We start from the raw sequence: 23468 nt of genomic DNA, 5'->3' as shown, positions 1-23468 counted from the left end.
CCGCAAGAACCATAAGGTGGATGACATCAAAGGTACCAGGAGACCGATTCAAAAGCAGACTCCTTTGTATGATTTCTCAAATCGCTTGTGTGGTACTTTGATGGTTCTTGCGGCGATACATGAAATCGTACAGACTCAAAGAAACAAACAATTTTTTTATGCCTTTTTATGTTTTTAGACATAAACTACATCACAAAAATGCCGTCTTGGACCTCACCCTTAAAAACTGGCCTAAAAGTCTGCTGGTCTGTTCTGAAAGTAATGTTTTTACTCCATTATATTATTATACATTATATCACAGGGTATATGTTTCTTTCAATATATCAATGTAACGTCCCACATTATCCTACACAAACTTATGACTTGTCCCACATTTGGTTGGTAATTGGTGGCCACCCTAGAGACAGCTGGAGTATATTTAGACCATTTTTGTGTAACAGTGTGTGAAAATGTAAAAAAAGGACCAAACTCACACTTCTTTCTTAAAATAAGATTTTTTAATATTACTTATTATCATAAAGATATATTTACACACTTTACAGAAATAGAAAATAAAAACACAAAGCTACGCATGAAAGGAAAAAATAAAATAAGTACTCCAAGAGCTAAAGCTTATCTTTTATAAATTAGAAACAAAAAGTTCAAATATGTACACAGTATTTCAACAATTTTCGATACACTTGTTTAATTCATTTATTTATTCATTTGTTTTAGCCCAGTTCAACATCAAAACAGAGACAGGGACTGTACATTTGGCCAGGTGAGTTTGATGAGCACACACCTCCGACAGAAATAAAGAGGAGGATTAATGCCTTGTCATTATGCTGCTTTTAATGTGGCCCACTAATACTGATGAATTGCCTGGCCTGATAAAAAATTTGAGTAGAGTTCACCATTCAAAATGGATGGGTGTGCTGACCAAACTGGCCATGTGAATGGATGCATGTTGCAGATAGAGGTTAAAATCACAGAGCTCTTTTGTATACTGTAGGTGTGAAGTCGAACTCAAAGCAACAGAATAATCGGATTATTCTCAACGTCTCGCTCGCTGTTTCATTTGCGAATTGTTGGGATTGGATTTCTGTTACTTGATCTTGTTGCCATATCTTACATGTGCTGTAACCAGCTAATCAAAAACAAGCGACCGAATGTGCGATGAAAAGCAGAGCAGTGTGCCCTAATAAACGTCTTGGTAAAACCAGTGCAGTGGATCACAAGGGTCAAACTGATTGTATATCTGTTTTCTACTTTCTTGAAACTCTTAAGACCTCCCACATCTCTTTTCTTAACACACAAACACCTACTGGATTCCTTTCCCTTACATTTTGTTTGCACTCGACCAAAAGAACTTGGAATAATTCAGTTGAACATGTATACAAGTGCATAGGACATAACAATGGTGCCAAATTGGACTGAAACACATAAGAGAATAGGAATGAGTTCTTTATCATAAAAAAAATATATATAGAAAATGATTTGTGCTCTGTAAGTATAATTTATTGGTTTGCCTCTGGACATGCTTGTACTCTTTACCCCACAAGCTCCGTTAACCCGATGTGCTGAGGGACAGCAGAAGATGGTGTGTCCACGACATATTGTGCGGCAGACTAATATTTCTACACTTTTATACGACCATACACACAAAAATAAAATACAGCTTTCTTCGCTGTATCGAGAAACGTAAGCTTTGGACAACCAGCTAGACAAGAATCAGTCAATTTAATTGTCACAAGACACTGGAAAACCATTACATGCCAAAAGACGTTTTCAGGATTTATTTTTCCAGCAGCATAATGGAATTGCAAAAGTGCAGCCTTGCATATCCGCACAGAGGTGTTGGAGGAATGCCAAATGATTGATAGGGGTCTGTGCTATAGCCAGCTTTGGATCTTGTCATATTTGTCTTTGGATGTTCAATGAAACAGATAACCATCACCATCAGTGGGTAGAGGGTTTGGGGTTGGTTGTCATGTGTTGCAGTAACAGGGTAGTTTTTCTAGATTCAAGGCTAACCCACAGCTGAGCTCAGGTGAAGATGGTAGAGATACATTCATGAACAATAGTGTGCATTACTTTGCACAGTACTTTTGGAGTGTACTGTAACTGCCCCAGTCTTACAAATAGGAACTCATCTTGATCTTGTCTGCGTCTGACCTCATGATGCAGAGCTTTTCCGAGTGCTGTCCTTCTGAGAAAGCACTAAAATCTGAGAGAGCGTAAGATAAAAATGGCATGACTGGAATTATTCGTATTCACAGTGCCCTAAGATTTGATACATTTTAATCAAGGTGAGCCGGGTGTTTTACTGCTGTGGTTTCAGTTTTTTGTGGAGATACACAAGGGGGAGGGACTAAAATGCTAATTTGCATAAAATAATTTTATCTGCGTTGTCTAATTAAGCATTGGAGTTATGTTTGGTTAACAGTCTCGTAAAAGCCTCTTATCTCTGCCTCATTACTGGTCTCTTACTGAAAGCTACAAGTGAAGTCAAAACAGACCTCTAGGGGCCACTGGGGTTTTACGATTATGATTATTACATCATAAAGGTAAATCAACTGGGGTAGGTGTGGGTCATTTCATGCCAATTCGATTGAGCTCTTTGAGAGTTGAGAACGGTTTTATCAATACCCACCTAAAATGAGTTAGCAATGGGATGTGGCCATCAAAGCCACCTAAAGAAGCTCAAACCCAAAAGGCAACTGCTCCCAATGGGGAGAAAAACAATAATGGTTTGTATAAACGTAGTCTGGATATGTAGCTACGGCTGTGAATACATAACATGAAGCTAAATGGTGCAGATACAAATAATGTGATTTTTTAAATAAATGCATGTAATATTGAGCACGCAGGCTTCTGTCACAGCACCCTGAGAAAATCAACTTAACAACAAAAGAATGAAAACCAATAAGAAATTAATTCCAGTATAATGTAAAATAAAGACATTTGCCAGTGTAGAGTGACAATACAGCCAAATAATGAGAATAGAGAGCACAAATAGCATTGTTTTTTGGTCTATGTCTTTTAACTGTGATCTTTGCTACCATTGCCTTTACATTGGATGTTGAAACAAACGTGGCAAAATGCATACATGTGGTTAGATGTTATGCTTCCCCAAAATAAGAGGTACTTCTTTTCTTCTCTTGGCAGCACTGTGGAGTAGATTTGCTATTTGGCACTTCATTAAAAGGAGAGATGGTCCGCGTGTTAAGCAGATCACCCTGGCCAGTTAACAGTCATGTATTTCTGCCATAAAGCAGCGTGTTTCATGGGGGAGAAGAGGGCTCAGGACTGATGATCTCACGCTCATTGAAGTGGAGTGTGATTTTATAATGAGAAAATGTGGCTTTATCTTTAAGCCTCTGAGTGCTGACGGCTCTTAGGCTCATTGGTAGGGTGATGTGTAATGCCCATCGGACGGCACAATGAAATGAGAGTCGCGTAAGAAGATGGATGAAATGTAATCGAAACGTTTACTGGAAACCTGATTATATCCTTTCAACAAAGCAATAATTTTCCGAGGTAATATTATAATCAGCCATCGTAACTAAATCATGTAGCTTTGATAAGGTTAAGATACTCTCTTGAAAAACACGGTCTGGTTTTTGTAGTAGGCAAGATGATGAGATGTATAAAAAACGAAAGTTGCCGACCTGGCCATATCGGACCCTGATGAGGTCGTTCAAAACAGTGCCTTTACTTTTGGTTCCCTGCCACTTCTCTCCCTCATCAACATCATTTATAAGCCACTTCATAGCAATGAAACAAAGCGCTGTGGTCACCTTGACGTTTGGAGAGAATGGGTCTAGCACACCTCAGAGAAGAAACTGACGCTTTCAGACTATAACTGTTTGGACCAGGCTCCCCACTGCTCACACATCATGCAAAGTGTGGCCATGAAAGGGCTCTAGAAAGCAAATGAGGAAAACCACAGGTGGAGAGAGACAGACTAAGAGAGAGAGACAGAATCTGATAGCTCGGGCTCAATACCCCCCACCCCTTTTCCCGGCCCACAATTCTTCGTTGAGCTGAGGGTGAGTGGCTTGTCCTGGTTTTTTGTGGACAGAAGAAGAGTTGCTTGAAGAACCAGCAGGTGCTATGGACATCACTCTTCAGGCTGGGCTAGCAAAGGCCCCTTGTTGGAAGGCCCCCCAAGGCAAAGGAAGAGCATAGAAATCAGAACCAAGGGGGAGGGCACTTTAAGCTGTGCCTGTGGAAAAAACAAAAGAACCATGAATAAAGTATAATGCAGACAGCCATCATTGCTTTCCAATTACAGTTACTAATTGTTATGGTCAGGCTAAATCAGAACATTGTATATGCATGGAGTTAAAAAACATTGGAACTTTCAAAACACAGAAAGAATCACCTTTGCGGCTTTTGTTTCTATGCTCTACTTTGAGCAAGCTTTCAGTATCAGTGTAGATCAGTGAGGTCATCTTTGAGACCTTTTTTTTCTTTTTTACATGACTTCTCATTTATCTTGGGCTCAATGGTTTTCAAACTTTTCGGTCACCCCCTAAGTACCACTGGGCTATGTTAACACAACACCAATGTAGTAAAAAACATAAAAGTTTTTCCTTTGCGACTAAATGGCTGTATTATGCATGCCAGGCCAGTAGGTGGTGATGTTACTTTGTAAAGAAACACTACACACATGCGCACATACGCATTCTACACAGAGCGATAAATACAATCAAGATGGCAAAAGGATTACTTTTGCGAAAGATAGATTCACATTCTTAGCACTTGAAGGAGCTGTTTTAATTTATTAAGAAGATTGGAAGAGCTAGGACAATTTCAAAAATATCTGAATATTGTATGAAAAAGATGAACGTATGTAACTTGGGTGGCTTCAGGGTGAGTAAATCATGGGGTAATTTTCATTTTTGGTAGAACTATCCCTTTAATCGTGCAAAAACGTACAATTATTATAAAAAACAATACTGAAACCCCGCTCCTAACCGTGGGTTCACACCAGCTGCGTTTGAGGCGTCAAAATCGCGTCTATCGCGCCTAGTTTGCCGCTTGAACAGTTTGAGTTTACTCGCTTCATTCGCGCGTGAAATTCTTTTCATCAAGACATTCATGCGGAAATTCGCGTCACGGGAGGGGCTTCTGCGACTCTGCTTGCTTCCTGTAATCACGTCACTACTAGAGCAAACTCCTGATTGGTTAATGCGGTGCGTTTTTCCGCCAAAGTTACATTTTTCAACTCGTGGGTTTGCCACGGCAACGCTCAATTAGCGACATTTGCACAAACTAGATGCGCGAATGAGGTGGAATCGCGTGTACTGAGCCGCGCTACACACCTCATTTGCACCGGGAGACCTCCAGACATGCGTCAACGCGTCTTTACATTGACTTAACATTGAAATCACTCGCCTCTACTGTGGCTGGTGTGAACGCAGCATAACACTAAAGTCACAGGGTCAAGGCAAAGACAAAAACGTAAAAATGTGGTAGTGCCAATTAATACGAATTAGCCACCTCATAAAATAAGTATAAATTGCCATGAGATAGTGTTGGCACAAACACACTCAGCTGTCATTGCTGTATAGACTGAATTAACAATTACTGTACACATGACATCACCATTATTACAGATTTACGTTTTCATAGTGTACACAGATATTACAAGGCGTCATTTTCTAAACTTCTTCACTTTGAAATCCTTCTTCAAAAGTTTTTTTAGGACCCCAAAACACTGTTGAGGTGTAAATGAACTTAATCAAATGAAAATACATAAAAAAAAACATTTAGGTTGAAAATGTTGTTGTGGAAACTGTTTCTTAGATGGCTCACATAGTTATCTAACATGACAACAGTGCCCATTGAGCGATAACAGCTTTCTTTTTTATCTTGGTTACACCTGCATATTTTTGTGTTTGCGTCATGCGATAAAACATCAAAGATTGTTGAATGTTTAATCTTTTGTGGCTCATCACACATTGGGTTTATGTGTGCGCTATGACATCACAGGATGCTCTGGGCATTTTCAAAGAGGAACTTTGTTTTAGGCAATGTGCGCCTTTTTGTACTGAATGAGGCTGATTTCCAATTTCTTGCTGTCTGCAGTGCCTTTGTACTAGAAAGCCTCAGTGCATTCTGTTGACTCTTATATGTTGTGGCATCTGGATCTTGTAATGGGTTGTTCATTCTTGTCTTGCTTGGGTTCCATTACCACAACCTTCAGTTCTCATAATGTCAGCTGAGCTTTTTACTTCGTCTCCTACTTTGCAGCAATGATGCTGTACACAACATTAAAACTGTTTGCTCTTTAGGAGACTCCCAAGATAAAGTTTTTTTATCAGCGCTTACTCATACTCAAGTCTGATTTCATTTTTTCCAAAATGCAACCTGGTGTAAACTTAGAAGTTTTCTGTTGATCTTGATGCATTTGCTCGGGCTTCTAATGAAGACATGCTTTTCATCAGCTGGCGCTGGAAATGTAATGATAAAAGAGAAAAGGTTTTTAAGTGGCTCTGCTGTGGCCTTATTCTGCATGGGGTTCTCTGGCTGTTATCAGCTCTTGAGGGAAGTTAATTGCCCCGGTCATTCTGTGCCCCGTTTTAGCTATAGATGATGAAGTGTGAGACTACGTTTCTCACACGGCAGAAAATGTGACATGTTGTACACAAGCCAGATGCAGGTCAGACACTAGTGGGAGTCCCATTTGGGGAATGGACTGATTTACTGTACAATGTCATACAGTAATTATCACAACATGCTATATGTGTTCTGGGTAATAAAAATGAATATAAATGTCAACTAGAATATAGGAATGATTAGTCTTTAAAAATCACATTAATTTGATCAACTGTGGAGAAGAGTTTGCGTTTAAGTTTGCAATTTGGTACTGCATTGGCACTGTGGTCTCTTAAAACGGGCTAGTCCATAGGAATGTGGGTGAATGTGCTAAAGACGTGAACTTTGAACTTAAATAGGAGGCGAAAGAAAGGGAAATCTTCGTCTTGTTTGGGGTTGAAGTGCTGTTTGTGGAGTCTACATTGTGAGCCACTGGGGCGTTCATTTTAATGGAGCTACACAGCTTCCTGAAGCTTACCCTCATTGTGCTGTCTGGGGATCAAAACAAGCATTGACTGTCTAAATCGCCTAAAGAATTTGTGCTTTTTATTGGATGAACCGGGACTAGAATATTTGTGTTGTCCCACGAGTACAGACTGATATGCAGAGATCTTGCTCTGTGATGTCACACTTGTATTTTTCCTTGGATTGATTAAGCAAATCAATGGATGTGTTTAACAAAATATATTATTCGAATTCGCCTTAGATTGTAAAACTGTGCTTAATTGGAGGGCTTTGGATTTCTCACCTTTAAATCCTTCCATCTCTCTCTTTCTCTCTTTAAAAACGATTAACTAAAGAGCTGACCTGTCTTTCTCCATACACTTAAGTTTTATATGGGGCTAATTTATGGCGAGACTCAGCAGGCTAGTGTTATGGACTCCTGTGGGGACATTGTACCGTCTCGAGTCATCTTGGTCTGAGGGGCCATGTGTGAGAAAGCTGTGAATGAGAACTCGGTTATCGCTCCACATGATTTTTGTTTAATCCATTTATCTTTCTTTCAAAATCCCCTAGTTTCTGCAAAACTGCCGGTCACCTTTTCAGTACAAAGACTATAAATGATTAAAGGTAAACATTCTGATAAGATCTGTCAAATACGTTTCTGCTATTTATTGACTTTGTAAATAAAACTCTTTTCTTAATCGGAGCTGCTTTGAAATTTGGACTTTGGTGCTACATCACTGGGAGACAGTGTTTGTAAGAAGTGAAACATTATTTTCCTGGATGTAAAGATTAAAGTATTTGCCTGGGGAAATGTTGATCTAGGTTTTTTAGTTAAATAATCTTGTTTTAAGTGAGATTCTGGATTTTAATTAATATTATCTTTAGAATGTGAACCTAATTGGCATAATCAAGATAACAAAAAATATTGACTCAGATTACTGGTATGTCAGTTTAATACAACGTTTACGATGTATTATATTCCGCTCTGTATGGGTTTTTGTAGATCTGCTGGAAGAGATTGGGACCAACTACAAAATCCAGCAGTCTAAAGTCCGGTAATCTCAAAGACAAGCAGTTTTTCTGTGCCAACTGTAATCTATAATTCATGGAAGAAGTGAATGAGCGAGCGAATCAGAAACCTTTCCTTGTATTATTACCTTTTACAGTTTCACTATTGTTCACAAAATAATTTAAAGCTGTGCCACTGTGCAACCTTTACATTTCCATCTGAAATTTGTATTTCTTTTATTTAAAAATGCTGGGCTATTAACCCAGAAAACGTTTATATTTGACCCAAGATGAACCCAGCATAGGTTTGTTTGGTTCATCCCCATTTTTATAGAGTTTATTGTTTTATTTCTTTAATTCACTGTTTTAGACTATATATTATAATGCATTGCACTCTTGTAATGTCAAACTGACCTTGCTCTAAAATGGCATAGGCCCCTTATGGGAGAGGCGGGGTCGAGGGCGTCTCCTCCTCCAGCCAGAAGGTCTTTGGTTCCGCCCGGCTCGAGCGGAGTTCTGCCGCAAAGGAGTCCTCATGCTGCCCACCTCTTCTAGCTCTTTGCTATGCTCGGTGGAGGCCACTGGACCTGCAGACAGAAATATGACATGTTAAACAATAAACAACACAACTATATGCACTTGTTTTTTCTTAAAGTACCTAAGTTCATTTTTTTTAAAGGGAAAGTGTATAATTTCTGTGTCATAAGTGTCACCAAACAGAATAGCAAATACAGGCAAACAGATCCCAAACTCACACCACTGGTTAAGCTAATCTTGCACAAAGCACGTTTGGGGAAAACACATTATTAATTGCTTACATTATAATCTCCAGAATAAAATAAAACTTTACAGTTCGCCTTTAAGAAACATTATTCCTGTTGTTTATTGCAACTAAAGAAAGTAGAGATGTCAATGTCTTGTGTCCCACGGTCATGGACACTTTTGTTTACATACAAATCTTTGAAATCTCATCACCTCAAGACCACTGTGGAGACGTCTGTCCTAAGCACATATTTGCCTGCATGTCTGTGTGACTGCACGCACCCTCTTGTGAGCATGCCCAGATGTTTCCAGTCATCTCCCAATAAGTGTGAGTAGATCCTTTAAGCCTGTCTCATATCCACAGCTTGATCCACATCAATGCGTCTCTAACCTCTCACCTCTTTAGAAAAATCAAACAAGTGTTCAAGAGAGAGCAAACATTCTGGGAGGTTTCAGGAAGACCTTGATCTGCGCAGCACTACAGTATCTGATGTCAATGATCTCCCATTCAAGTTCTGAATTGGTGTTCTGATGGTGTTTTGTTTGTGTCTCCCTACAGCGTGTTTCAGTGACAAATGCCGAATTCCAGACTATCTTACTGAAGGAAATAAATTTGAATGCTTGCTCGGTCAATCATCAGTCATGTTTCACGTTTCAGAATCTTGTGAACGTTCAGGCCACTGCTTACCAATTCTTCTACCCAAACTTTACACACAGCCTTTCAGCTAAACAGACAATTCATTCCGCTTTTCCCAATTCATCATCTTTTCATATCTTTCTGCATTAACCGTTCAGTCAATGTTTGTCTTGAACTCCGACACATGCTAACATGCAGACGGAAAAATAACTCTAGGTCCTTAAAAAAGGAATCTTTCAGTAAGAGCTCAACAAATGCCTATCCTTAAGAGTAAACAGAGAATCCCATTAACCTTTTCCCAGCGAGAACTTGAATAAGATTACTCTCATTGGGTCAAGACATTCCTAACATCTCCCTAGGGAGTGACAGACAACCTACATTAAGTTTTCAAGGAACAACTTTCTTCTCAAAATACAATTATTTGAAATAAACATCATTGCATCATAAAGAGATCAAATTGCACATGTTTGAGTCATAGCATACAGCATATACAGTATAAATAGGGTAACATGAAAATAACAGGGTGACTGTTAAAACTTAAAGGTTGAATAAAGTTACTTTTTGTCACTTAACATGATGTTTTTCACTTTACAGAGAATGAAAGCTATTGTGGGAACATTTTACGATAAGGTTGCATTTGTAAACATTAGTAAATGCATTAGCTAACGTGAAGTAACCACGAACAATACATTGTAAAAAATATTTAGCACCCTTCAAATTTTTTGCTGAATCAACTCGGATTTACAAGTCATTTCAACTTACTATTATTTATCTTGACTAGAGATGAGTTGGTATAACTACAGGTGAGTTGTTATAACTTATAAAATTAAGTTGTGACAACTCATCTCTGTTGACATGACATGTAAATTTGAGTTGATTTAACAAAAAAATTTAAGACAGCAAAGTGTAGTGTATTTTTACAGTGTAGTTTTACAACATTAATTATATATATATATATATATATATATACCTCATTTACTAAAACAGTGGTTTTCAAACTGGGGGCGGCGAGATGGTGCCAGGGGGGCCCCAGTTTAATGACATTTTATGAAATACATTAATTTATCATGAATTCTGTGTAATTAAACCTAAAAAAATAAGGCTACTAACCAAAAGCACGACTTTTTTGTATAATTTAATGTTTTTTTATTAAAATGTTGAGTTTTAGAACAGTTTTTTGTCACAAATTTTCTGTGGGGGGCCGAGAAGGAATGCACCGTGCACAAGGGGGGCCGCACGCTGAAAAAGTTTGGGAACCACTGTACCAATAATATTTAAAAAAAATTGTAACTGTTAACATTAGTTAATGAACCATTAACTAACATAAATAACTGTATTGGCATTAATTAGCATTAACAAAGATTAGTAAATGCTGAAAAACTATATTGATCTTTCTTAGTTCATGTTGACTAATGCATTTATTAATGTTAATATACAACCTTATTATAAAGTGTTACTGCTAATGTCATAAAATTGCTAATTATACAGCATTTAAAGCACTCAATTCTTTACTCTTACTATGTGCTTGAGCAATATGTGGGTGGTAACAAGGCTAAACATGTTGATGTTATTCTGCTTATGCTTTGAATGTCTTTAAACTATTTTTTTAAAAATTCCTGACAACTCAAATACGAGCTATTTTCACGCTAATCGCTTTTAGCTGACATATTACACGTTCACAGCAGATTAATGCTTCCAACAGTAGACTAATTCATTTGCCACACAAAAGAGCTCCATTGCATATTTCAACATCTCATGAAAGAAGGAAACCACACTAAACCCATCACCAGCCATGCTAATCCGAGCATTATCCTCCAGCTATTGCTCCACATACAAAACGAATAAAGCAAGTTTACACTTTCTCTCAGCATTCACATCATTTTTCTTAACTGGATGTAATGCTTCATATTATGAGTGGTCTAGTGAACCTTAGGAGATGTCCCCCTCCTTATTTGTGATCATTAGTTCTGTTCTTAGCTTTTATGCACACTAAGTCCAACGTATTGTCCCCCACAGCAAAAACAATAGTCTTGAAATGTCTTTGAGGGAGCAGACACACAATGTTCGGCTTGGCAGACAGCGGAGGTTGTAATTACACCTGGACAGACTGAGCTGAGCACAGTACATCAGCACAGCTTTATCTGCATTTGTCACCATTTAGAGATTTCTCGCTGTCACAAACTGACAGGAAGCATTTGCTCACCACTTTGCTTTGGATGAGAAAACATCTTTTGGAAAATTCCCATTTTGAACTACAATCAAGGAGAATGCTGCTAAAAATAAAATCTTTGTAGTGATTTAAAACTGCATGAATTCACTTTCTTTGACTTGCATTGTTGTTGAGGGAGGTCTATTTTAAGCACTTATCGTCTTGTTTTACAAAGTCTTTAAATTACTCTGATTGCGGCTGGATCTTCTGCACTCTGTGATGAATACAAAGTGACAAGTGCAATAACCGTGGATATACTATAATAGATGGCATATGCTGATGTGATCCCTTAACTTGCCGCTTGTTTACCAGACCCAACAGGGATGAAAATGCTTTAGCCTGCTTATTGCATTAAATCTGATGGTGCTGATAGAGGGCCTCTCACAAATTGCTGTAATACCTTCCAGGTTCACCAACTAATGACAAGCAAGCCAGAAAGTTATATTCCATAGATGCTTCTCACGATATAGCCATTCTTATCAAAGACCCCGAATCCAATTAAAGTTTAATAAAGGGAGAATTTTGCCAACGCTAATAAGCAGAAGCCACCACTGATTTAAATAAGTGAAGACGGTGGCGTGGTGGGAAGTGGCGGTGATAACACTACAGTAGCTCCAGGTTAGTGATAGATAGTAAGACAGTTGCCATCTCATCCTCTCGTCCCACCTTACCACGCTCCTTATCCATTATGTTGACTTTGTAACATGACTGCCTCACCGTGCCTCGCCTCTGCTGGACACCTTGTGTCCCTGTAAATCCCAGCGCTGCCTCTTAGCTGAGAGAGTTATCCATCACCCCGCACTTTCCTGACAGATCGAGAGAGAGAGGGGCCCGGGGTATGCAACGTTTATAAAGGGCGAACCATATCTGATGAATGGTTTACCGAATGTCTCTGACTGGCCTAAATTTACAATACACTCCCTATACAAACACACAACACCAAAAATAAAGAACCATGATTTTCAATGCCTATATAAGTTTAGGCTAGTCAGAGGACCTTTAGGCTGAGGGCAACAGATGGATCTAATCTTTTCCTCACCGCTCCAGGAAGTTAAAGATTAGATCTACTTACACGCAAAGCAGAACCAGGTGAGGAGAGGGCAGCTTTTATTTATGGCTGCTTGTAATACATGCATTATCTGCGCTTATGCATTTCCCCTTCTAATGCGCCCCCACCACCCAACTCAATTCAGCTGGATGCTACAAACAATCAATCTGTAATATAATTGCACCATCTCTGCGAATCAAAATTTGTCTTGCTTGGTTAGTTTGTTTGCAGGACACAATACACGGGTATTGATTTATCGTTGTCGTTTACAGAATATTCGGTTTGTGTAACCCTGCCATCTTTTTTCAGATGAGAGCAGGGAGATGGATGCCGCACCAGGCATGATGATAGCAGTGCCTGGCTATTTGTCAGACATCCAGCTTCTCACTCTCCACAGCTTGAGACTGCAGTCATAACAGCTCTTGTTAGGGCGTCTCCACCAACATGCATAATGGATACAGGCAACAGAGCCACATCGTAAGTCAAAGGTGATACAAAGTGTTTGGGAGCTTTATGTGTTTGTTTGTGTATCAGACAACAATCAAATGTTGATATTTAAATGTATAGTGTTAAGTAAGATTAATCCGAGGGAATGCAATTTTGAGTTTAAAGACGTCTAATAGCTGTTCAAACACAGACGTCTAGCCTAAAACAAGAGTAATTTTGTATGTCATTGAAAATTCAAACTAACCATATCCAAAAAATAAATGAAACCAAACACCTTATAATCACTGTTGACTGTGCTTACATGTTCGCACAAATGACATGTAACCAAATTCAAGTTTATTTTGACATAAAGTGGGTTACTCATATCTGGACTATATCAGGTCACAAAGGCACATTTAAACTTCTCCCGACCTTTCCCTGATTCAAACTGATGCTGTGAGTGACAGAAATGCACAAGTAAGAAACCATCTATGATCTTACACTATGAACGTATGATGTACTCAAATGTTTTCTAATACATGTTTGCCCATAACCTCCAAATGCAAGCGTGTTAATGTTTATGAATGAATGCGTGCGTGTGCATGTTATTGTTGGATTGTTTGTGCTTTGAGGGTTGCTCTGCGTATGCGCTAGGAGAGGCATGGAGCCCCACGGGGATGTAACCATAGCTGGCGGCGTGCGACGTCAGAGGCGTGATCCCCTGCGTCTCAGAGGATGTTCATTCAGTGAAACGAAAGAGGGAGAGAGCTCCACACTTAGCTGTTTTTATGTCTGCCACACACGCAAGCATGCCAATTTGATGCCCACTAAGACTAGCCTTTAGCTAGTCACACTTGATCATAAGCATTATGCCTACAATGAGACGCATTAATTAGCATGAAACCCTGGTATGAATCACTTGCCTAGCTCATAAATGAGACCTTGTTACAGTTTGTCTCACGAAATTTCTTTACAGTCTGCTATTATATCCCTAAATATACCACTTCTGATATGGAAATGAAGCATCCGAAATCAGCATCCTTGAGTCTTATCGCATGCCTACCAATAGGGCCTGGTCATAAACTGGTACCAGTCTCTCAAATCACGTTTCCATGGCAGCCACTGTGAAAGGCACTTACTCGAACATTGACATCATCGGTCGGAATGGACCGGGTTTCCCAGTTTACCCAGCACAGGTTTATTATTGGGATGAGGGTGGGTGTCAGCCCTAAGGACAGTTGTTATGGTGGTTTCCCATATTATATTGAAGGGGGGGCTGTTTGATATTCACTATTGTGCTTGTGTGATAGAACAAGACGATGAAGGCTTGCATTGTGCTTTTCTACTCTGTGGCTTAACCCGTATAGTGTGTCTCTAGCCATACAAAGGTTGTAGGGTGATTCCCAAACTAATAAAAAATGACACTACAGTACCTTCATAGTTGAAGTGTTAGCCAAGTGCATAATTATAAATTCAATATTGCATTCAAACTTCTCTTCGTAGTTTAATGACTTTCTTACCCCCCAAACCCGAAACTCACTTCGAGCTCCACCACCGAGGTGTCCTCTGATAAAAGTTGCTGTAGCTTCTTGTCACCATTCTGTTCTCTGATTGTTCCTGACAGCCTCAGATGGTGTGCAGCCTTGCAAGCAAAGTACACATGACCCAAATTAGTGCTAAGCTATAATAATGTGGTTAGAAATGGCCCGGTTCCGAATGATCAGAGGGCCGCAGGTTCAAAGCGCCATGGCTCCCGCTTCGACTGCTAATGATGTGCTCAGAGAACAGAAAAAGGGGGAAGGCTGATTAAGACTTTTGCACCAGCTCTTCATTTTGGCAGAGGTGAATCACTGGCTAGAGGTTACTGCAGGTTGGACCTTTAAGCACAAGAAAATCAGAGAGCCTATCATGCAAAGCATCTTAAGTGAGATTTCTTCCGAATTGGCCTTCTGGGCAAACAGCATGTTGTCTAAAAGAGGATTTACCTATGAGGCAAGCCGGCAGCAGCGACTGATACCTAAAAATTCTAGTCAGCGGTGATGAATGTGCTTGTTGCTATCTTTAGCCCTAATCTCTTGAAACAGCAACCAGATCCTCCGGCATTTACTATCAGCTTTTTAATTGGCCATGAAGCACATTCACCCCAACCATTGTGGCATTAACCCGCATGCATACTGGCTTTAAATTAGAAGTGTGGTGGCACAGCCAGGCGTCGCATTTGGGCCCGGTGCCGAGGTGCTGAGGGATTGCTGAAAAGGGTGTCAACCAGTGCATGCTGGGATATTTCCAGCTGAGATCACACATTTTCATCTCTAAACAATCAGTCATGAAAAGACACATATGTGTCATAATGTGAATGGACATTGCTTGGCTCAGATGTGAATGGATTGCTCTGTCGTGTCAGCTGGGACTAAGACAAAGATGCCATGAGTGTTTTTGTTTCTGAAAATTTGCCCTGGTTCTCACGGTTACTTTGTAGGTCACTGTGGGTGAAGTTATAGGAAATATTCATTTACTGTCAGTTACTGTCAGAGTGTTTACCCCAAAAAAGATTAAACGTAAAGCTTCACAATACCAGACTGCTTGCCTGAATTGCATGTTTATATTTACACAAACTATTTCAAATTTCTGCATGCTAGGTTTACAAACATTCTTTCATTCTTTCAACATGAGCTATGTTTATGAAATATAAGACATGATATTAGCAAACGTGCATATTTTCATAGATATACAGTATGTTCAGGTTTTGTATGGCTCCCTCTAGACATTTTAAAAACAATGTCTGGTCAGCTATGCAGATGTCTTTTTCAACTAACTGAAAGACGAAAGATTTAACAAGAATTCTTTTTAGTTTATATGACGGTGGTTCATGAGTGATGTAAGTACAGAGGTGTGTAGGTTTAATATGCATCGCCCTCCTTTAAAGAGATCAGTGAGAACATTGAGGCTTGGGTTTATTTCGGACGTAAATTATTTGGAGTAATAAAATTGAAGGCATAACACAGATATCCTGTACCTCGAGGCTTGGAATTATGGGAACTCCCAATGGGGACATCAGTAAAGTGTTCCAAAAACTCTCCAACACTTCTCATAAACAATCCATTTAGTTTCACACATCAAAACCTCTCACAGCAATCAGTTCCCCAGTACTGAACAGACTGTATTAAATACCAAAAGCAAAGGTATTAAATCTGGTTAATGGTTTGGCGTGATATACCTCAGGAATAATCTGCAAGAACTCATGATGAGAGTACGAAACACAATAGGGTATTTTTTTGCTGTTCAAGAAAGCGGATCTATGTTCTTTCCTTGCATTCGTCATCCTGTAATTGAGCATGAAAGTAATTAAAGCACATTTATTCACCTACTTGAAGTATTTATTCAGCATTTCGCCTCCCTGTTCATAAACACGTCCACTTCGATCATACCCGATCAGCGACCACAATAATGTAATGTTTAATTTTTAAAAAGTGAGCCATAAATCAGGTATACATCAGGCCCCAAAGGATGCAGCGAGGCGTTTGGTATATCTGGCTTTAATTAAAAGACTGGGAATGAGAGGGAGATTTTGGGGGTGTTGAGGGGATACGTTCTCTGATGTTTAGTTGAAGAGGTCTAGCTAATGGTTTGTCAGCTTGCTACAGCCCAGGGGATAGTGCCTACATGTTGCTAAACCAGATGTACAAGTGTTGCGCTGAAAGAGAGCAGAACGCAAACATCACATCTTTTGAATTTCCCGCATTTGTCCACCTGCAAATTTAGAAAGGCAAGCAAGGCCACCAGCTGTGAAGTTTTAAAGGCCTTTTAATATTTTAGTGGCTGTGTTCTTCGCCACATCAGAAGATTATACAAGGCTCTCTACACTAGCTATCACGTAGCTTCGATCGCACTCTTTATTGCGCTTTGTTTCTCTTCGCCACCAGCCCTCAGGATATTTCTCCTCTGCATCTGTTTAAGAGTGGAGGTTATTTGATTTATTCACAGTGCTCTGAAATGCTGGTGTATAGCAGTCACACGTCAAGACATTTGCCGTACTGCAGCCACCGGGGAGCATTTCTGAAAGGTTACTCTTATGTCTTTACGGTGTGAATTATGATTGAGCTCAGGAAATGTTCTCTTTTGTAAAGGGCAAGTTTTTATTGCTTCTGCTCTGTGAAGTCCCGAGCTGTGTAACTGGCAAATAGCCACTTCTTAAGTCACAAAAACATTTCTTATAGATGCAACAAGTGGCTGGGCAAAATAGAAGGTGCCAATGACATTTGGTCTTATCTGTTATTATAATGGACAGAAACAGTACAGTATAGTACAGTACATAGCAAAATACTAAAGGTGGACCAGAAATTTAAATAATGCAGTTATTCATTGACCTTCATGTTTATCCAAACCTGGAACACGAAAGTTTTTCAGAATTGTTTTGCGGGCCTTGCCATAAAATAACAGTTCATGGTAAGCAGGACAAAAACTATACATTTTCGTGAGTTTATGAAGTTATGTGTGGTTTCTATCAGAACAAATTTAAAGGCAGGGAGCATGATCTCTGAAAGCCAATGTCTTTGAAATTACCTAAACAAAAACATCCCTACCCCAATAGAATCACGGCCTTCTGTTGATAGACCCGCCCCACACATACACAACCCAGGTAACGATGTCGGTTAGTAGACATGCCCTTTACTGCCGATTGGCTACAAGTGTGTTTTAGTTCTCTGCCCGACTCCCTTTTCCAAAGCGTTTCTCAAAAATCAACTATCGTCCGATTCATGATTTTACATTTCCTGTGGTGTGTAAGTGTGTATTAGTACATGTTAACGATATGCAAAAGGTACAAACCCCAAGGTAAACGATGACGCAAGTTATAGTCTCCAACGTAAATCTCTTTTCTTGGACTACAACAAACACACGGATTGTAGGCAATAGTTTACTTCCTGGGCCTGTTGATCAACATTATCATAATTCCTCCCGCTTTGACTCACAGCGTGTAAGTTAACTCCTGTCAACATTGCAAACATGGTAAGGAGCATCACATTTCTGTCTGACCCATAGATATGTATAAAGGCTAGATGTCTTGCCCGCGCTGCTGGCCAGTTGAGTGGAACGTCCGCATTTTGGCGGCCATCTTACCACAGGGCGCTAGGTCACTAGTAGCATTGAGTTTTAATGATGCAGGTACTTTTAAATGACTATAACTTGCTTAATTTTTTACCGATTTTCAAACGGTTTGGTTTGTTATAAATGTCAAAGATGTACCTGTGACACTACAAACTTATACTAAAAATAAATTAAAAAAATTCATGAAACATGTTAAAGCATCCAGAATTATAGCCACGTTAATAACGCTTGTAAAAAAAACAAACCGTTTGAAAATCGGTAGAAAATTTAGCAAGTTATGGTCATTTAAAACTACCTACACCATTAAACTCAATGCTACAAGTGAGCGAGCTGTCTGAGGTAAGAAGGCCGCCAGGTGATGACGTTAGAGACTCTGCCGTAAGACATCTAGCCTTTATACATATCTATGGTCTGACCTTAGAGGTATTCAAACCAATGACAACGTACAGATTAGCTGGCCAATCAGGGACACAGCTTTTCAAATCCATGAGTTTTGTACAAAATCAACGTGTTTAAGGAAGGCAGGATATCTGGAGCTACAAAAATGTACGGTATGTCGAAAAAGAATGTGTTTTTTAACCATAAACCACGCAAACACATTGTATTATACCAAATACAAAAAATAACGTTGTTTTTTTAGCAATGAAATAGGTGCACTTTAAATAACTCGAGCCGTTCACATTATAACGATAACTATAAAAATATATAGTTTTGACAATCGTTTTATATATAAGACAAAAGCGGCGGAGTCACACCATAACTATATAGTAACGATAAATATACAACTAACGATATAGTTGGGATCACTTTCTGAATGATTTTTTACCCACCTGATGAACGATAAACCATTGACAGCCAATCGCATCTATTTGATCTTCAAGTGCACGCGCACTTTAAATGACAGTTAAAAAGCTTCAGAGGTCTATAACATAAAATTACCTCAGGTATCCAGCGCTGATGCAGTTCCTGTGATATTCACTACGTAATGTTTTTTCCTACCACACTTACTACGCCAAAAGGTAAGATATTAACTTATTACACAAACCAGATTCACTGTTTAGACTTAGAAACGCAGCGTGTTGAGGACATCTGCTGGGTTGCCCGCTGTGTAAATGCAACAAGACAGCATATTTACATATTCAGTGACATGTAAACAATTGCAAAAGTTTTTATTACAAGAAATATCCAATAAAAGTTAATCATTAAAGGCAAGTATTTGCGTGAGTGCCCCGCGCGAGCGAATTAGCATAAAGTTATCGTTATAATGTAAATGCTAATACAGCTGTAATTATAGTTGGCGTTATAATGTGTGAACTGCCCTTTATAGAGGTTTGGTGTTTTTTGTCAAATTTTTAATTTTTACAGCCTTGCTGTCACAATTACCTTAAAATAAAATTTGACCCTGTCTGTACAATCCAGCCTTAAGTCTCATAATCTAATATCAGTCAATATTAAAGATCAAAAAGTTATATTTTCACAGAATTCTTTATATAAGATGGTTTATGTAGAAAACAATAAATCACAAAATAATACTTAAGCTGGGATTTCATAGATTGTGTCACAGGATTGTTATTTTTAAGTTTACATTATTGCTTTGATGTTTAGTTATTATTCACACATATTAGAACATAAGAAATCTTTATATGTACACATCTCTCAGTTACTCTGTAGTTCTTACAGTGAGCCAGTTATCATTTACAAAACATCATTGAGGATATCCAGGTTACTCATAAAACAAATCCTGAGTCATTGACCTTTTTTATGCACTGTATATGTGAGCATGTGCACGTTTGTGTCTGTGTGTGTACGCTTGGGAAACAGAGGAACTCGGCCAAAACTCTATTATGGCTCAAAGCACCGCTGAATGATTCTACATAATCCTGTAATGACCTTTCCGTGGAGCTCATCTCCGTCGTGCTGCTCTATCGCTATTGCCATGTTATCACCAGACATCTGGAAAAGTTTGCCTATTTGTGTTACTCTGCGTGGCCCCTATAATCAAGGGTATAGCTGCAAACACCTTCTTCGCATTAGGTGAGCGTGTGGAAAAAAAGCCAGAGTTATGATTTAATGCTTCCTGCACGCTGTTAGCACAGGGCCACTGATGTTGTTTCTCAAAACATCCAGCCCTCTTCACTCTTTCTTCTAAAAAGAAACATTGTATGGCTGAAGATTTCCTAAATGAGCCCAGTATTTGTTTTGCCGGGGTCTCGCTGACTCAGGACGCACGGCTTTGCGGACATGTCCGTGCGAATTCTCAGACGCCACATCAAAGTTTAATACCACATAATAGCATTGTTGACAGTTTGCGTGAAATCGCACCTTTGCACAGAGCTGATTTCAAATAGATAATGCTGGAGATCTGATCTTCGTGCGCTCACCTGCTCGACTGTGACAAAGGACAAATCAGACAGCTAAAATTACACCATCTCAGGGCTTCTGTCCATGTGCCTGTTGTTTTCCTCGCCTCCTACTGTCATTTTTAAGGGGTTTATCCTGCACATCTGTGACTCTAAGAGATGAGGCTACGATATCCGACTAAGACAACCCAAAGTGCCTGAACTGTTTCCACAATATGAAGTGTTTACATACCAGGCCTAAGAGCAATGAGAGTGCAAGACAGATTGCTTTCAGGATGAATTATGAATGGCTCAATGTGGGAAGATTCACCTATTCTTGAGGGGAAGCCCATTACAAGGCGAGCAGATTGAGGTATGCGAGATGAGATTAGCAGGACCACAGCCGTTCTGCTTGGTGACACTAAATGCCTGCCCGGGGTTGAGGTATTGAAGCTCCTGTTGCACCATGACTTCTGCATGTCCCCACCCTCTTTCAACCTCCAAGAAATCCACGCTCTCATCGCACCCGTTACCCCCATCGTACACGCACCCTCTCGCGAGGTTGAAATAGATGGCAATTTCCAGAAAACTCCTAGTGTACAGGAAAAACGTTTGTCTGAAGATGAAAGGCTTCACACCCGCTGCCTACACACAGAGCTTCTTCCAACACCTTCCCGCGACAGCGCGCAGCTCCGGCTCCCCGTGGCTCCCTCTCCCCCATCTCATGATGCTTAACGCTCTCAATGAAGATAATACCACTAATAACGGAAAGCTGGGAACAAGCAAACGTCTGACCTGGAGCATGTCTCACAGATCGGGCATTATAAGCCGAAAGCGTGCTGTGCGATTCCCAGGATGAGGATCAGCCTTAAGGAAATTGGCTGCTTCATGCGCGCTTGCACGGGAGAGTGAAAAACGACACTGACCGTAGCTCAAGCTAATTGCTTCCCATTTGCTTGCACGGAGATAAAAATAGCAGCATGTCCGTAATGAACGTGTGTGGAAATGCGGGTGTAAGGTGCGCGGTTGCTGTTTGATACATGCTGAGTAGCCGCTAGCCAGCACCCTTAACACACACACAAACACACTTCAGCTCTCCTCCTCTCAAACACACATGCTTCCCAGCAGTCTCACATGGATTGGTGTCAGAGATTCAGGCATTTACACAAGGGCCACAGTTGTTTTTTTTAACACGAGCCTGTTACCTGCACCACATCTGCAGGGTGGCCACCAGTCACCTGACTCCAGCTCTCAGTCACAGCTTTAAGACTTGTGTGACAGGTCTTTGATCAAATCAAAGAGGTAGCTATGAAAAATGGCAAGATAGCAAGGTTGTTTTTGTAAAAAATCACAGGTTAAGCATTAAATCAGTTACACAGATGAAGCTCAGTCTATAGTGACAGAATGAATACCGTGCATGGTGTGGCACAGCCCATAGAAATGGATTAAATGCATCTTCAAACATCTACAGTAACTGTAAGTGCTGACAGTCCAGGCTTTTTTAATGTGAAATCCAAACCGGCTGAATGAATTATACAACCATCTGCTGTTTTTAACACCACATTACATGCACCACAATATCGAGCAAGCGTGCACCTATAAGATATCCAACAGCGCATATCCCTAGAAAGCCGAGCTTTACATGAAACCAGAAAGAATTATCATCGCTATGGTTATAAAGTCAGACTTACTGTCCTCTATCCAGCTAAATCAGCAAGTAATCCTCCAATACCACAATAAACTCCAATAAATGAGCACAATAACAATGCAAACCTCTGCAGTGCAGTACAGCACGCAGCCAGGTGCTGCTTGCCTCCTCTCCCCAGCCCCAGAAGGCTAACCATGCTGGGTAACTGATCAACTACATCTGCCCATTCCCAAACCCAAGGCTAACAGCAGAGGAAAGAAATAAACATGGGAGGATCAGGGCAACGCCGTCACGCTCCAGACTTACCAGCACTGGCTGAACACAGCAGAGAAACCACCAGCACAATCACCAGCGTCAAGATCTTCACATTCATTTCTGCTCTCCCCTCCTTTTCTCTGCGAGTCGCTAGCTGATATACTGTAGTGGTGTGTGTGAGTGTGTGTGGATGGGAGGGAGAGGAGAGTGGGTGAGCGAGAGAGAGAGAGAGAGTAAGAGAGAGAGACTGTTTGCTCCTCGGTGCGTGCGCTTGTCTCTGTGTTTGCGTGCGCGTGTGTGAGAAAAAGAGAGAGACAGTGGGTTTGTATGTCTGTGTGCGAGTGTGTGACGGCGCCGCCGCTTTGAGATGTGCGTTTATCCCTTCTTATATTGGAAGCTTGTGCTAGGTCCAGTAGAGCTCTTAGCCTCAGTGTATGAAGACTGTTTGATTTGGTTTAGGAGCCCGAGTCCCTTATGTTGCTTATGTATCCCTGACTCCGGGGGTCACGGAAAAGGGGCCTCCTCCCCACACCACCTTCTGTCTTAACCCTCCCACTGTGGTGAGAGAGAGAGAGGAAGAGGGTGGCTTTATGATAATAACCAAACAAATATCCTTTTCAGAATGGTACCGGTGGTGTTGGAAACCACCGAAAATTACTCTGCGTGAAGGAAAGAGACCTAGCAGGACACGAGATGGGTGGAAAGATGAGCACTGCTTTTCTTGCATCTTCCACGCATGGGGGCTAATAGTCTGAGATGGTTCGAAAACTAATCTTGAAAATCTAATTTAAACTAATTAAAAGTTTTAGGTTGTTGAACGTTTTGTAACAAAGAAATGTTATGATGTTAAACAAATAAAAAATGCTGAATTTCTAGGTCACTAGTCAAACTTTGTGATCATGTGAACTCCTGTGTACATAAGGTCAGATTCTCCTGTACCCACGCAAGATCTTCATGTGGGTAAGCCAAAAATCATCAGGATTGGTATTCTGTCATTG

General features: G+C 40.1%; 1 protein-coding gene across 1 annotated transcript; it reads right to left on the bottom strand.

The window, feature by feature from the left end:
• Positions 1-488: 488 nt before the first annotated feature.
• Positions 489-22918, bottom strand: apln (apelin). Its single transcript, XM_065271965.2, has 3 exons — positions 22522-22918; positions 8455-8627; positions 489-4207 (listed from the first exon to the last, which is right to left on the bottom strand). Exons 1-2 carry the CDS (start codon positions 22586-22588, stop codon positions 8461-8463), a joined length of 234 nt encoding a protein of 77 aa, XP_065128037.1. The 5' UTR covers positions 22589-22918; the 3' UTR covers positions 489-4207; positions 8455-8460.
• Between the last annotated feature and the right edge of the window lie 550 nt (positions 22919-23468).

This window comes from Paramisgurnus dabryanus, chromosome 16, assembly GCF_030506205.2.
Source record: "Paramisgurnus dabryanus chromosome 16, PD_genome_1.1, whole genome shotgun sequence".
NCBI lineage: Eukaryota > Metazoa > Chordata > Actinopteri > Cypriniformes > Cobitidae > Paramisgurnus > Paramisgurnus dabryanus.
Note: the sequence above shows the minus strand (reverse complement) of the source record. Positions and strands in the feature narration are given on the sequence as shown.

Coding starts and splice junctions, on each gene's coding strand:
- apln (XM_065271965.2), bottom strand. CDS start 22,588: ATGAATGTGAAGATCTTGACGCTGGTGATTGTGCTGGTGGTTTCTCTG. Junction 8,628..22,521: donor GCTGTGTTCAGCCAGTGCTG/GTAAGTCTGGAG, acceptor TTCTGTCTGCAG/GTCCAGTGGCCTCCACCGAG.